The sequence below is a fragment of the Erpetoichthys calabaricus genome, chromosome 1 (genome assembly GCF_900747795.2).
Source record: "Erpetoichthys calabaricus chromosome 1, fErpCal1.3, whole genome shotgun sequence".
Taxonomy (NCBI): Eukaryota; Metazoa; Chordata; class Cladistia; order Polypteriformes; family Polypteridae; genus Erpetoichthys; species Erpetoichthys calabaricus.
Genome location: NC_041394.2, coordinates 71,656,410 through 71,672,766, shown reverse-complemented (window position 1 = coordinate 71,672,766; position 16,357 = coordinate 71,656,410). Strand labels below are relative to the sequence as shown.

The following is a 16,357-nucleotide window of genomic DNA, read 5'->3' as shown; positions in this document are numbered from 1 at the left end:
TGATAAGACCTTATTGAACTCTCAAAAAATCTTGAAAAAAATGCTAATAGTATTAAAATAAGCCCATTTTTGTCATTATTTTCAAAATTTGTTCAGATGTTAACATTGTCTTAGCTGTGCATTGTTTTTTTTGTCAATTGTTTGTTGTATACAGTGTCCTTGAGGTCTCAGGTCATCCTTGTGGGGTCTTGTATTTCTGTTTCCTAAAATGCTGAAAATTGTGACATGTGGTGAATAAACAAAAAACAGTCATACATAGTACCACAAGCCTGTTACGAGGCCATCTACCCTAGCAAAGTCATCAAGCGTAACAGAAAAATAGAGCAAGAGACTAATTGTAGTGGGCAAACCTGAAAACGCAGTAAGGAAACTCGATGGCCTTTCACTTTGCTTGGCACTTTTCACTGACTCAGCAGATGAGGTAGGAGAACTCTAGACTTGAACAACTGGAAGGAAACATCATGTACTTAGGATGTTGTTGCACATGGCTACGTGACCACTGCACTGCAAATGTGGGCTTCTCAAAGTGTATGAGCATCCAGTCCCAGTCCACATAACACAAAACATCACTCCATCCTAAAGGTGATTTGACCCTGTTACCATGTGCTGTTTATCAGCAAGACCTGACTTGACAAAAGAAAACCAGGCATCTTAATGAATACCAGAAAACAATTTGAATAAACATACTGTATTGAACGTATTAGAGTTCTTTTATCAGTATAACTTAATATTATCAAACTCACATGTCCTTGGACATGTCTGTCACAGAGTCCTGACACACCCATAATCACACCATTAGTTAACCTGAGCCATTCATCTTTAAGTCTTTACTTCTTTCACGATATTTCTTAGTTGTCTTAACCATCAAGACTGCAATGACTCACCTACAAGAATCATTAATATGCTGTTCATCATGTTTATTCATCCACTCAATTAACTTTCTGAATTAATTTTTTTGCCGTTACAAGGTCACTGGAAACTGGAGCCTCAGACAGTAGCAATGAGAGAAAAGCAGGAAACAGCTCTGAACTAATGAAGCTGTGGACCTAATAAGCAAGGCTGGTGACCTGCACAGGTGTGACCCAAATTGCTGTGCAAGTGACCTGGACACAGTGGCTCTTGTAGTGCTTCACTGGAGCTGAGAAGGCCATTATGAGCTTCTTACACTTTTTTTTGGCAACTCAGTGCCACTGCCTTCTGGGCAGACAAAAGTACTGAACTTTCTCAAAAAATCTTGAAAGAATACTAAAAGTATTAAAGTAAGCCCATTTTTGTCAGGATTTTAAGTATTTATTTAGAGGTTTAGCATTGTCTTAGCTGTATATTATGTTTTTCTTTTACAATTGTTTGTTGTATACAGTGTCCTTGAGTTCTCAGGTCTTCCTTGTAGGATCTTGTATTTCTATTTTCTGAAATGCTGAAAATCGTGACATGTGGTGAAAAAACAGAAAACATCAAGCACAACAGAAATGGGAATAGAGAAAGAAAAGAATTGTGGAGTTCAAAGCTGAAAACACAGTGAGAGAACTCGATGGTCATTCATTTTGCTTGGCACTTTACACAGACTTAGCAGATGAAGTAGGAGAACTCAGGACTGAGTTTCAACTGGAAAGAGACATCATGTAGTTAGGCTGTTGTAGCACATGGCTATGTGACCACTGCACTGTAAATGTGGTCTTCTCAAAGTGTTTGAGCATCCACTCCACATAACATCACTCCATCCTAAAGGTAACTAGACCCTGTCACCTTGTGCTGTATGTCAGCAAGTGTTGAGAAGACCTGACATGACTACAGGACACCAGACATCTTAATGAATACTGGGAAACACATTGAATAAACATACTGTATTGTACACATTAGAGTTCTGTAATCAGTATAACTTAATAATATCAAACTCACATATTCCTGGACAAGTTGCTGGTCTATCACAGAGTCCTGACTTGCACACACACCCAATCACACCTGGCCAGTTTACAGATACCTGTTAACCTGAGCTGTTCACCTTTAGGTCTTTACTTCTTTCATGATATTTCTCTGTTGACTTAACCATCAAGACTGCAATGTCTTACCTGCAAGAATTATTAATATGCTGCCCATCATGTTTATCCATCCACTCAATCCGCTTTGTGAATTCATTTTTTTCCGTTACAAGGTTGCTGGAAACTGGAGCCTGCAGAGAAACAATGAGAGAAGAGCAGCTCTGAACTTTGTTTTCTTCTGATTTTAAAAAATTCCTACAATGAAGAAACAGATGTTTGCACTTCATATGATCAAACAATTACATTTGCATCCATTTACTGTACCTGCTTACCTCATTCATGGAGAACAAAGACTAAACCAACTCTAGACTCAGTACCTGTACAGCCTGGGCTTACTTGTGAAAACACTCCCTCCGTGCCAATTTGTAATTACCAATTAACTTGAGAAGCACAAATACTGTATGAAGAACATGCAAAATCCACACAGACAGTAAGCAGACCAGGAGTGAAATTCAGGGTCCTGGAGTGTGAGGTGGCTGAGCCACTGTGCCACTCTACTTGTTGGTCAAGTGCATGGTCTTCATAGGCAGCGCTTCTCAGTGGAAGTCACAGGCAACAAGATCTGTTCTGATGAAGAATGAAGGATTGAAACAGACAAAAACATCAACAAATATAAACCTTCTCAGATTAAGTGTGGCAATTTCACTGTGTATAACAGCTTTCAGTTTCTACCTGACTGTTCAGGCTGAAGGTGTTTGCCAGTTAAGGTGAGTCTTGTGTCCCGTCTGACACTGAGTGGCCAACATAGACTCAAGAATGAACAGTCACTTTACACTTAAAGAGTTTTGCTTACCTAAAGCCCAATTACTGATTAAAGTTCCCAAGATACATGGTTAGCAGTCCATGTGCATGTCTCAGATCAGTCTGTCCTCACTGGCAGTGGACTTTCACACTCTGCACAGGTTTAGAAGGTGTGCATCATTGCCTGGTGTTTAAATAGCCTTTTCTGATATGTAAATTACTGCTTTGTATTTTGACAATAGTCCTATGGATAATTCACATGAATTTCCTTTGTTCAACTTGTAACAAGATATTCATTGAAAGATGACAACAGAGGATCACAAGAAGAAACATTATATTTACGTTCATGTAAGAGAAGAAAGACTTGGGCTGGGCTGGCTGACATTTGGATTATCAGTAACATCTTCAACTAAAATGCAAAGCAAGAGAAACATCATGGAAGAGCACACATACAAGTGGGCTTTCTGTTAGTTTTTCACATCAAGTTCCTTTTCATTCAAAACAGCAGCGCTAATCTGTTTAATCTTATTGATATCTTATGGTTTTACTTTCAGGAGCCGTGAGGTGACAACACTGTTGTTGTGTTCTACTTGTTCGTCGACTCAGAGGTGTGAGACAGAAGCAGGCAGTGGTGTCTTCTCCAAATGACTTCATGTGTGTAGAAAAGAGGACAGCAGAAGCAGGAACACTGCAGTGGCCTTGATATCACTTTTTATGGAATGCATATCATTGAACCAATCAGCCAGTATGTTATATAACACCAAATGCAGCACATACTGTATCATCATAGGGCACTTTACAAGGGCAATAGGAATACAATACAATATGAAATTTAGAAACATAATTTAGAACAATTTGCAACAAAAGGAGATGGTGGCAAAATGGGCAGTACTGCTGTCTCACAGCTCTAGAGACCCTGACTTGAATTTTCATGATGTCCCCCGTGTTCAGATGTGTATCCTCTTATGGCCAAACAAGATGTAAGTAGGACTGTGAGTGTGTCCTCAGATGGACTGGCCTCCTCTCCAGGGTTGGGTTCCAACTGCCTACCTGTATCCCTATAAACCATAACTGTAATTTTTATAATTCCTATAATATCGAACAAAAGTGTGTTCATTATGTATTTTTTTTCTAACTTGAGTTAAAGTTTGTGGTTTTCAAAGCTTTTTCTTTGCACAAAACTTTATAACACAAAGTACTGCTGGTGTGTCACATGACCTGAGTGTGGCCTATCAGAAGAGTGATGGTGTCCTGTCATTTTTCTCTTCCTATCAAATTATTTAACAATAGAAGAAATTAGGATGGGGGTACACTTAATTTCACAATACTATATCTATTGTGTTTTGGAAAGAGTTTATTTCTTGGCTTATGTTTATTTTGTGTTTTAATGTGGTTTCTGTTAAATTTGTCTCATTATTTTTCATATCTGTATATTATAACTGTTGGCGTTTTCTCTTTGACTTAAATGTGTATATTTTTATATTGTAATTTTATGTTTATGGGTCGTTCCCCAATAGGTGGGGCCACCCTGATGTAACCGCTGTTGAGCCAGCACCTTGGCTGTATATTTTGTTAGGGAAGAGGCCTCAGGAGTGGTTCATTGCAGTTTGTTGGAATTCATGAACATTACATTCATTGCTCAGATTTTCTGGTTAATCTGATTATTTGCTATATTTCTGAATTTTGAATATTGGATCGTGGGGCGGCACAGTGGAGAAGTGGTAGCGCTGCTGCCTCGCAGTTAGGAGACCTGGGTTCGCTTCATGGGTCCTCCTTGTGTGGAGTTTGCATGTTCTCCCCGTGTCTGTGTGGGTTTCTTCCCGCAGTCCAAAGACATGCAGGTTAGGTGCATTGGCAATCCTAAATTGTCCCTATTGTGTGCTTGGTGTGTGTGTGTGTGCCCTGCAGTGGGCTGGCGCCCAGCCTGGGGTTTGTTTCCTGCCTTGTACCCTGTGTTGTCTGGGATTGGCTCCAGCAGACCCCCGTGACCCTATAGTTAGGATATAGTGGGTTGGATAATGGATGGATGGATGGATTGTGTACTGGGAAATGTCTGGTTTGGGTTGCCTATTAGGCATCTCCTTTTGGTTCTTTTGAACAACTTTCATTGTTATTTTTTTCATAAAATAAATATATTTTTTATATAATGATCCTTATCTTGAATTATCTGCACAAGCTATTGTTGTTCATGGTTTCTACCTCTTGTATGGTATTTTGATTTATTTTGCAGCACAAAGAGCATTTTTAAACAGTTTAGTCATTTTTGGGTCAAGTTTGGATGAAGCCTACTTTTAGTAGTTGGGAGTAAGCTGGACTGGGTGAGCCTCTTCTGGGCTGCCCAGTGAATGTCCTGGCCTGCTTTGTGTCTATTTTTGTAGGCCACAACTCCACTTCCTTCATGTTTGTGACTCCAGCATAGAACAATATCTCCTTCTTGCATCAGTTTGCTTTTCTTATACAGTAATCCCTCGCTATATCGCGCTTCGCCTTTCGCGGCTTCACTCCATCGCGGATTTTATATGTAAGCATATTTAAATATATATCGCGGATTTTTCACTGCTTCGCGGGTTTCTGAGGACAATGGGTCTTTTAATTTCTGGTACATGCTTCCTCAGTTGGTTTGCCCAGTTGATTTCATACAAGGGACGCTATTGGCAGATGGCTGAGAAGCTACCCAGCTTACTTTTCTCTGTCTCTTGCGCTGACTTTCTCTGATCCTGACGTAGGGGGATTGAGCAGGGGGGCTGTTCGCACACCTAGACGATATGGACGCTCGTCTAAAAATGCTGAAAGATTATCTTCACGTTGCTATCTTTTGTGCAGCTGCTTCCTGAAACGACATGCTGCACGGTGCTTTGCGTACTTAAAAGCTCGAAGGGCACGTATTGATTTTTTATCTGTCTCTCTCTATCTCTCTCTATCTCTCTCTGCTCCTGACAGAGGGGGTGTGAGCTGCCGCCTTCAACAGCTTTGTGCCTCGGTGCTTCGCATACTTAAAAGCCAAACAGCCCTATTGATTTGTTTGCTCCTTTGAAGAGGAAGATATGTTTGCATTCTTTTAATTGTGAGACTGAACTGTCATCTCTGTCTTGTCATGGAGCACAGTTTAAACTTTTGAAAAAGAGACAAATGTTTGTTTGCAGTGTTTGAATAACGTTCCTGTCTCTCTACAACCTCCTGTGTTTCTGCGCAAATCTGTGACCCAAGCATGACAATATAAAAATAACCATATAAACATATGGTTTCTACTTCGCGGATTTTCTTATTTCGCGGGTGGCTCTGGAACGCAACCCCCACGATGGAGGAGGGATTACTGTATGCTGGATTTCACAGAAAACAATTACAGTTGTTAATGCTAATGTTTTGATTGCACAAATTTTCATTTAAATATGGGTTCTAATTGCATCCCTATAAACCATAAGTGGATTTTTTTTAAGTATGCATTTTAAGTATTGTTTACAAAAATGTAATAAAGATTGTGGTATTCAAACTTTTTCCTCACACAAAGACTTTGTAACACAAAGAACTGTTGGTGTGTCAAATGACCTGAGTGTGGCCTGTCATGCAGGTGTCCTGTCCCTTTTCTCTACCCATCGTGTCATTTGGCAATAGCAGAAGACATTAGAATGGAGACACACTCTTATTTGCTACGTACTTTTTCACATCTGTATATTACTACTGTTAGGTTTGTTTCTTTCATTGTGTATCTATGTGTGTTCTTTTATGTCTCTTGTGTTTTGTGGGTGGTTCCCCAAGAGAAAGGGTCACTCTGATGTCATTGCTGCAGAGACCGCCTTCTGGCTATATATTCTGCCTGGGAAAAGTCCTCAGGAGTGGTTTAGTGACATTTTTGTATTATTGTTTTTGCTTGGCCTTTCTGGTTATTTTGATTATTTCCTGGATTTCAAATATGTTAGATTAAAACATTAAAAATGAAGCATGAAAGTGGCATGCAAAAGGTAAAACAAATGATTTTTTTCTGATGACAATTATAACAAATAAACATATCTGAGGTACATCCTTTTACTCTAATTTTTGACCAAAATCAATTAGTCTTCTGCCCTGATGGGATGGGCAACCCATCCAGACTTCATTCCTGCAGGATAGGCTCAAGTCTCTGAACTGGATTAAGCTTCAGGAAAAGGATTTATGCCAGTGTTTGCATGACAAAATAAACCATGATGATTCATTTCTGTGCATTTATAACACAAAGTAATATTTATATTTGTTTTTCTTTATATTCATCAACTTCACCACTGTTAAATATCCTCTAATGTGAAAAAACACAATTGTATGTCTTCTGACCATTTTAAAAAGTTTCAGCCCTGATGGCTGTTTTAAATGTCTACACACAGTTTCAAACACAATGCTCACTTTTAGGGACGTATCAAACCAACATTTTGGACTTTCTGTCTTATTTGATTTTATGCTATGGGCCAGGATTCACTCCTGGCTCAGTTTTCCATTTCTTTTGTGTCATCTTTTTGATATCTTCATAAACTAGCAAACTGCTCCACAGCCTGACTAAACCATTGCTGAACCTGCAGTTCCTGACTTTGACATCACAGAACCAACTGTCAGACAGGGAGGAGAGGGCACTTTGTGTGAGGAGGTACTTGAAATCCTGTAGTGCCACAGACTGTAAATACTTGCATGAAATATCTGGACTGCTTAGTATCTTGCTGAGCAGCAAAAGTTTGCACAGATGTGAAAATGCAAGTGTAAATCAGTCTGTACCGTTAAAGATCTCCATCATTCCCACCCTAAACTTGTATGTTGCGTGCTGATCCCATGGTTATGTACACCGTTATTACATCTTCATCTTCACTCATGAAAATCTTTTGGTAAACCCACTTGTTCCAATCACGTTTGCTAGGGACCTCTGCTTTATACTGGCAGCATCAGGCACAAGCTATGAACCCGGATTTATTATTTTACCTTTATGTGAATTGTACCTTTTGTCTTTTTATAATTATTATAATTATTGTTTGTTTAAAAAATGCCTTTTTAAATTTTTACTATGACCTCCTTGGTTATTATTTGGGTTTGAAGTCCACTTACTGTTGCCCCTAAAGCTTACGAGACGTTACCTTAGGTCCCAATAGAGAAGTTCATATATATATATATAGCTTTAGATGTCATTATTGTCATATATTTCAATATATAGTTTTGGGAGCAGTTTTTTAATATGCAAAATAATAAGACATTTTTCCTATTTACAGTACAGGAGGGTTGAACTGCCCATTCAGTGAGGTCTTCCTCTTTTTCATCTTGGCAATTGTTGCATTTTGTTTTGCATTTTGGTCAGACATGCTAGAACATTTACTTATTTGGCTGACTGGCAACATTTATGATAGAATTGGTTACATTTCTTTCTTTTGGTTTTCCAACTGGGGCTCAGGCAGGTGAAGTGACTTGCTTATGGTCACAGAGTGGCAGTAGCGGGATTTGAACCCACAACTGCAAGGTTTGAAGTCCAAAGCATTAAGCACAACACCACACTGCCTTCATCGTGTTCTGTGTACATGACGTTACTACTACTACCATTTCTTTCACATTCATATTAAGGGTAGTATGGCATGTATGTCAAAATTCTTTTGTCTCTTTAAGCAGTTCTTGTGACTCGATTTGCCCGTTTGCGCCTTCTTTCCAGCTGTGTTTTCATATAAATTGTCTCTTGTTGTTTTGTGGACCTCACTTCTCTTTCTTTCATCTTCTTTTTTTAAAATCAACTACCTGAAAACACACAATAAGCCACAAAGACCGAACTTAGGAGGACTTAGTGGACCAAAACCATTGTAATGCAAACATTATGGTTACTGTGAGCATGTTTTTTTTTTTTCTTAATCTATGACTAGGGGGCTTTGCCCCCTGCTCGCTACTCTCGCCAAACTCCTGGCCTGCGCTAGGCGCCAGCCATTTTGCATCTCTGCCGTTCGCATATGTGGATTAAACTATAGGAGATACTCAAGGAATGGTGGCATAGAGAACTGTTCTACCATAAGGTGGGATTTGCCAGGTAAATTTAGGATTAGGAGATAAAAATGGAATCAGAACATTGCAAGGGGTAAGAATTCAGAACATTCATGAAACTGAAACGAATATGTGAACCAAACTCAAAGTCAAAAGTGTCGGACAAACTGGGAAAGGGCTCATTCTGCTAGGCATTTAGTGGCACACAAGGCCTCTTATAAAAGCAGATTTGACAAAGTCAGCTGCAACTTCCTCACCAACCACTTGCATTGCTGAGAGAATGGCTGGACTGCAACTCATACAACATTTGGTCAGCTCTGTAATTTATCTGATAAAGAAAGTGTAAACCAGAGTTGGGCTGACACTTCTGCCAAGAATCCAACAGACAAAATGATGGACATTCATTTTTTGCTTGTGACCTAGGATGTTGTACCGTATTTGCCATTATGGATACAATGAGAAGTCAACCAAAATTACACCTTTTATTGGCTAAGTCAAAAATATTACAATATGCAACCCTTTGACTGATGATCAAAATGTCACACCAATAAGCAGACCCTGGATTTGTAACTGAAAGGGACTTTAATCCAATCACTAGAGGTTAACCCCCCCAAATCAAAACTAGCCGCATTCATCTCATCATTGTCTTCCAATGGCTGACAATCCACTGTCTTTGGAGATGTAAAAGCTGATGCGCCGCTCACTTTGGGATGATTTGCGATGAGAAGCCATCTACTCTCTGCCTAAGAGACAAATACGCAAACCTTCTGTACCCTGGAAGTTCCTCTCCATAGAGCCTTGGAGCTGGATGCCCTGAAATAGTTCTAAGATCCACCGTGCCAAGCAAGGCTCTGTGATAGTGACTGAGCCTCGTCTGAGATGACTGAAAAGCAGCCAGTCCTCCAGGAAGGGAATGTCAGCACCTACACTCTTGTGCCAGAAAGAGTAATGCTTTTCCCGATAAAGTTATAGACATCATTCTGCTTGTTTACTGAACACAAGGTTTTTGATGAGCTAGCATTGGTTGTTGCCATGATGATCCATCCCAACAGCCCCCTAGGAGTGACATCATTCGAAGCGCTGGCATAAGGGTCGCTCAATGATTCCCTGAGCATCGGATATTCAGATTGTCTATTTGATATTATGTAGCAATTTATCTGACTGGCTTACTGCTTTTTTCTGTACAATTTTTTTTTCCTGGCTTTGGGTTTTGACTTTTGGGTTAGCCTTCTTATTTTCCGATGATCAGCCGGCAGTCCTTTTGGTATTGACCTCTGCTTGTTTTCTGGGCACATCTTTCATCTCAATCTCATTTTCAATTTTCATTGTCTTTGCCTTGAGTTAGTGCAAATACAGAGTGAGGTGATAAAGTATTTGTGGCATATATTGAGCAGGTGTGTCTCTTGTTAATCCTGGAAATGCTCAGTCACATGACACTAATTATCCATTTAATTAGGTTAATTTAATTAGTGAACAATTCAGTGCCAATGGGTGTTAGATAACTACATTTATTTAATGAATGGTAGAAATAAAAATGTGTTATGTGTCATTATATGTTACCTAATACTACATTTTAGCCAAACACCCAAAAATATTCAATGTCAGAAATGAAACATCAAAGAAAATCCAAAAGGGGTAGATACTTTTTCACAGCACTGAATGTCTAACTTGGAAGACTGCAATAAAATCTGAACAAGTAGTCATATGTTATGCAATGTACAAGAATGAAATTGGCTTTTATATGTTTCGAATCATAAGTTTATTTTAAAAATGTTAAAAACCAAATGTGTAGAACCTATTATGTTGTTCATTAGGGAATTATTGTAAGCAATACCGGAACGGCAAGCAGTTGGCGTTATTGGGAATGAATGAATCAGTGTTTAAAACACTCCACCGGCAGCAAGCAGTTGCATTAAAAAGACATTAAATGAAAAAACCCAGCAGCCATACCCCATGAACAGGTCATCCACCTGAAGCTAAGCAGGTTTGGCCCCGGCCAGTACTTGGATGGGAGACCAACCAGGAAAAGCTTGGGCTGCTGCTGGAAGAGGTGTTGGTGACGCCAGCAGGGGGTGCTTACCCTGCAGTCTGCATGTGAATCCCCATGCCCCAGTTCAGTGACAGGGAGATTGTGCTGCACAAATGGTGCTGTGTTTCAGATGAGACATAAAACTGAAATCCTGATACTCTGTGGTCATAAAAGATCTCTGAGCATCCTTTGTAATGAGTAGGGTGTAGCATGATGTCCTCGCTAAATTGCCCACCACGGCCTGGTCATTCTGGCCCCCTAATAACCCCCTGTGCCTAACTGGATATCTATTTCTCACCACCTCACCACCTAACAGGTAATTTGTGGTGAGTGTACTGGCGCAAAATGGCTGCAGTCACCATCATCCAGGTGAATGCTGCACATTAGTAGTGATTGAAATATATAAATAAATGTTGTTGTTGAAATGGCTCCCCACTCACTATGTAAAGTGCTTTGAGTTTGTGAGCATTATTGTTATTATTGAAACCTGATATTTTAAATATACTAATATCTAATGCTATTTGTCATCAGATTTTCTTTCTAAAGTTATCAAAATGACTGAAATCTTTTATACCCAGGTGAAAAAAATTGACACACATGCCATCTCCTTTTACCACACTAGAAAATGTAAAACCAATTGCTGTATGTCACAAAAATTTTAATTTTAGTCAGCTGTTTGCACTGCTTAGTTATCACAACTCTTATGTCAGATATAAGAAATCCAGAAAATAATAACATAACAACCTCGAACCTGCCTCACCCAGTCTAGTGTTTGTGGAGTCTGTCCTAGCAGCATGAGGAGCAGGGCAGGAAGGAGCCGTGGAGATCACACTTATCCAACTCTAGGTCTGGGCACACACACAGTCACATAAGGTCAAATGACAGGGGCCAGTGAACTTAATATGGATATGGGAGAGAAAGACGAGGAAGTGTTGGAAAATGTGTGTTGATATCCACAAACCTGATGTTACTGTACTGGAAAATGTAAAACTCAAGATGAATCTGAGCTTCGTTTGGTGAGTCAAAAGTAACAGAACTGTTTCCTCAGACGTTAAGTGACTTATGAAACCTTTGATGGCAAATTCCTCACACGTCCAATCTGCCACTATGTTTCATACTTATTTTAAGGTAAAAAATGTTAATTATTATTCTGAAATGGCATTTTAATATTGCCTTTGGTTGATAATAATATTTGACTTAGTATCATATCATTTTTGTTTTTGCCTTTTACCTTAAACATTTTTTTTGCATTATTGTTTCTGACAGTAATACACTCTAATAGGAAATTAATTTTGCTTCCTTTCTTTTTGACATCTATGATGATTGTGCAGGATGGGAGCATCTATTTGTGGATAGAGTATGTTTTCAAGTTATATTTTTTGTTTTGCAGGCTGTGATGCTATAAGTAGCCAAGTGCAGTGGCCTTTTACAAGCTGCATGCATTTTTCCTCCCTTCATTTGTCACAGTGTGCTTTTGTCAGAGCGCTCCTTTCTCTGCGTGCTTTTGTCGTGCCAACTGGACAGGGTGCCATTCCATCACAGGAAATGTATTTTATTATAAAGAAGATTTGATTACACTTGAACATTTCAATGGTTTCACTGGACAAACCATGCACTCCACCCCGTGTTTTTGTCCCACTCACTTTCAATTACAAATGTCCTCCTCTACTTTTATAAGAATGAAGAGTTTTGTCATCTTGTCTTATAAGTTTAATTTTTCCAAGCTGTTCCTTGGCCTCTGAAAAAGTTTTGATTATGGCTTTTGGTGTTTCGGACAAAAAGGAATCAAGTGGTTATATTCATCTTTCACTTTGTGTGTTTTTAACATTGTTAAGAAACGATTCATGTTATCCCATAGTAGCGCCTTTGTTTTCCTTATGGATGCCACAATGCTAGACGTGAGGCCCTGTTGCTGGAAGGGGTTGCTTGTGGCTGTGCATCATGCCATCACTAGCGTGACATTTTGAAAAGCTTGCACTACACATAGCTAATCTTCTAAGATTCGGATTTGTAATAGAAAAACCGTTGTGTGATTATTAGTTTTTGGAATTACTGGTTACAGCGTTTTTGCTCTGTCCTCTGATTACGATTCAGGTCTTGTGTTTCTGGTAATGTGACCACATTTTTAGCTTATAGCTTACCGATTCTGGCTACACCAGCTGAGCTATGTTATTTAATCATTGTCTTCCAGGTCACGACCACTACGTGAATTCTGATTTCTCCATGGCATTTCTCTCAAAACTGCTGTCACCTCTGTGCAAGTAGTACAGTTTTGGGTATCCTTCAGGTATTGTGGAAGAAATGTAATCATCATAAATAATCACCCCATAGGACGAGGCTGGAGGAAACTTGCCATCTGTCTTAATTTCTTTTCGTGAAAAGGGAGATCCCTGCAGTTGACAGAATAACAGAAAGGATTATCAATGAACAAAGGGAGTAGTCCTTAATTATACACTTAGCTTTACCTAACAGATTTGCATATCTCAGATATAATGTAAAAGAATGCATCTTATTGGCTACAACATGAATCACTTTGATAAAACTTCACTGATTTGTTAAATCCCCAAATCACAACCCCCAAATGGACTAATTGGTTAAAGTCCATTCCCCATACAGGGCCCTCGAACCTTCGCAGCACCTCACATGGGCGGCTGCTGGCTTTTACTTGAAGTCTGTGTGTGAAATTTACAGCCTACTCGTTTTCCAGAGCTGTTTGTGCTGCGACCTTGGCCTTCAACTCACAGCTGCATCCCTTCTCAAAGAAAACAGTTTTCTAAGTAAGGTGCAAAGCACTTTTTTGTTTTTTTTTAACCATTTAACATTTTAGCTCCAACAATATCACATTAATTATTTGAAACAAAATTATTAAAAATGCTCATTCTTACCATTTACACCATAGACTCTTCAGGTTCAAATCACACACCTCAGTTAACTTAGTATTTTTTTTTACCCAAACCTGTCATCCTCCTGACTGGTACTCATGGCACTGTGGGCCTTTTCTTGTCTTCACCCTACCCATGCTGCACAGTTGACATTGGTAAAGCTTGTGTTTTTCTCGAAAATCTTCATATTGAATTTAAGATAGATTTCTTCAAGGAAAAAGACATTTGCAGATCACGTGGCATGACAGCAGCAGCAATCCAGCAGCTGATCAAGTAAAGAGGAGGTAAAAAAACAACTGAATTTGTTTCCCATTGCATCACTGTTTAAGAGGGGTTTCGGAGGAGCGGCCACGTCTCCTTGAAGTGAGTTTAGCCCACCTTTTCACAACGGCGCATAGCGCTGCCTAGGGTAAGAAGAGGTTGGCGAGTGAAGCGAGCATGGGGCGAAGCACCCTAGTCTTTAATAAGCTGAAGACTGTACTCCTTATTTAATTTCCATTTCACATATTTTGCAGTTACTATTAGATCTGAGGGTACAATACCTGAAAAGATGACTTAAGTGATGGTCCTTTGTTTTTAGCATGAAAATGCAAACCTCAGTTTTTTATGAAAACACCCACCAAACCAAGAGTCTAGACAGATGTCTGCTATTATCAATTACTCAGACATGGCAGACTGGCAGGGTAGTCTGGATACTCTGACATGTCTAGAGGTGGTTTGAATTTGGATGAGCACTTTGCATTTTGGATTGACTGTGTATTTGCTTCCACAGTGCTCCATGTCTCTTTGTCCTCTAACTTTCCACATCTCATGCAAATTTGATTTTAATGTGTGGTTATCCACTGCGGTCTCTGTGCTCCCAGCATCATAGCCTTAACTGATAAGCCAAACACACTGACACCTGCAAAGCCACGTCTATGAACTTGTAACCTTCAGAGATTTGACTATCGGTGTGAAGTAGAGGGCACCCGATTACGGTTAATTCATTTTTAGGTTCTGCTACCACAAGATCTGTTTACAGGTTCAGAAGGTCACATTGTGCGTCATGACTTTGTCCTGAACAGGATCCACACCAGGGTCATTTAGAAGATTCGCCAGCGGCTGCACACCCAGGATTTTAGCGGCCAATAGAGACCCTCAAAGTGTTCTCTAGCTGTACCCCCTCTCGACGTTTTGCATCTGAATAAATCTTGCCATACAGATGAGATGTAAATACATGTTTTAATTGTGTAAATGTTGATTGTCACCAAACACCATTTATTGATGAGAGGTCTCTTTAGTGCAAATTCAATTTTGTGTGAATCGTTTTTATCATCATTAGTAATGAAAATATTCATGTATTATAAGAATCGATTAAAACAAATTTGGCGGCACGGTGGCACAGTGGGTAGCGCTGCTGCCTCGCAGTAAGGAGACCCGAGTTCACTTCCCAGGTCCTCCCTGTGTGTAGTTTGCATGTTCTCCCCGTGTCTGCGTGGGTTTCCTCCCACAGTCCAAAGACATGCAGGTTAGGTGGACTGGAGATTCCAAATTGTCCCAAATGTGTGCTTGGTGTGTGGGTGTGTGTGTGTATGCCCTGTGGTGGGCTGGCACCCTGCCTGGGGTTTGCTTCCTGTGTTGGCTGGGATTGTCTCCAGCAGACCCCCGTGACCCTGTAGTTAGGATATAGTGGGTTGGATAATGGATGGATGGATTAAAATAAATTTTGTTTACTTAATTCGCTTGAACAGTAATTATTTACTAACTACATTACCTATCGAAGGCAAGTAATAGAATAAATGTAAAAATATTTGCTGTCTTTTGACCCACGTGTACCTTCAGCACCTTTCCTTGATATCCACGTCTGTATCCTCGTCTGTATGAACCTCTCGTCTCAAGCATGTTCCTGTAAAGCAGGGATGTGCAAAGTCATTCCTGGAGGGCCGCAGTGGCTGCAGGCTTTTGTTCCAACCCAATTGCTTAATAAGAAGCACTAATTGCTCTAGAAACACTTCTGCTTCATTTTAGTTATCTCCCTCGTTAAGATTTTGAACCTTTATTGCTTATTTAAGTCTTAAACAGCTGCATTCTTGGTTTTTAATTGCTCCTTATTAGCAATAAGATGCAAATGACAAAAGAAACCAGCAGTTATCCATTTTGCTTGTTACCCTTTACACCTGTGTGTATTTATCATGCACTATTTGGTTTAATTAAATACTTGGAAGGAAAGAGAAGACAAAAAAGTCAAGGATTGAGAATTACCCATCCGTTTTACATTTCAAAATATTTGGATATCTTTAGAATGGAAAAAAAAATCTAGGATTTGAGAATGACTTGACATAGCAGAGTTAAAGCACTAATAAGCCATGAAATGTAATTATTGGCAAGGATTGTTTTCTAATTAAACAACTGGGTTGGAATAAAAACCCGCGGCCACTGCGGCCCTCCAGGAATGGCTTTGCACACCCCTGCTGTAAAGCCTGCTTCTCAGACTCGGTCATTTCGAGGTGCCTTTCTCAACTACTTCCTGTCTTTGAAAGTGATTCTTAGCGTGCCTCCCATACCTTTACTCCTCTTTGTGTGTCTTGGACTACTGAGTGTTTGCTGGCAGTCTAAGCACAACCTGTATGACAGAACAAAACAGAAAAAGGCGAGAACCTCCGACTAAACCAAAGAAAGAAAAACTCAGCAGGTACAGAAAACAAAGTGAAAAA

General features: G+C 39.7%; 2 protein-coding genes across 4 annotated transcripts in view; both read right to left on the bottom strand.

Moving 5' to 3' along the window:
• The window catches only part of LOC114651757 (secretory phospholipase A2 receptor-like), a 166,268-nt gene that overhangs the window by 3,141 nt on the left and 146,770 nt on the right, over positions 1-16,357 (bottom strand). The gene's annotated exons all lie outside the window — the stretch shown is intronic.
• Positions 1-16,357, bottom strand: part of LOC114651765 (macrophage mannose receptor 1-like) — a 136,500-nt gene that overhangs the window by 3,052 nt on the left and 117,091 nt on the right. The window contains exons 1-2 of one of the 3 annotated variants that reach the window (XM_051929410.1): positions 2,833-2,954; positions 2,070-2,170 (exon numbers count right to left, since the gene is read on the bottom strand). In XM_051929410.1, coding sequence (XP_051785370.1) covers positions 2,070-2,136 — 67 coding nt within the window. In that variant the 5' untranslated portion in view covers positions 2,137-2,170; positions 2,833-2,954. Of the gene's footprint in view, positions 1-884; positions 1,048-2,069; positions 2,171-2,832; positions 2,955-16,357 lie in introns of those variants that run through there. The other 2 variants (XM_051929411.1, XM_051929412.1) reach the window with 2 other exon arrangements.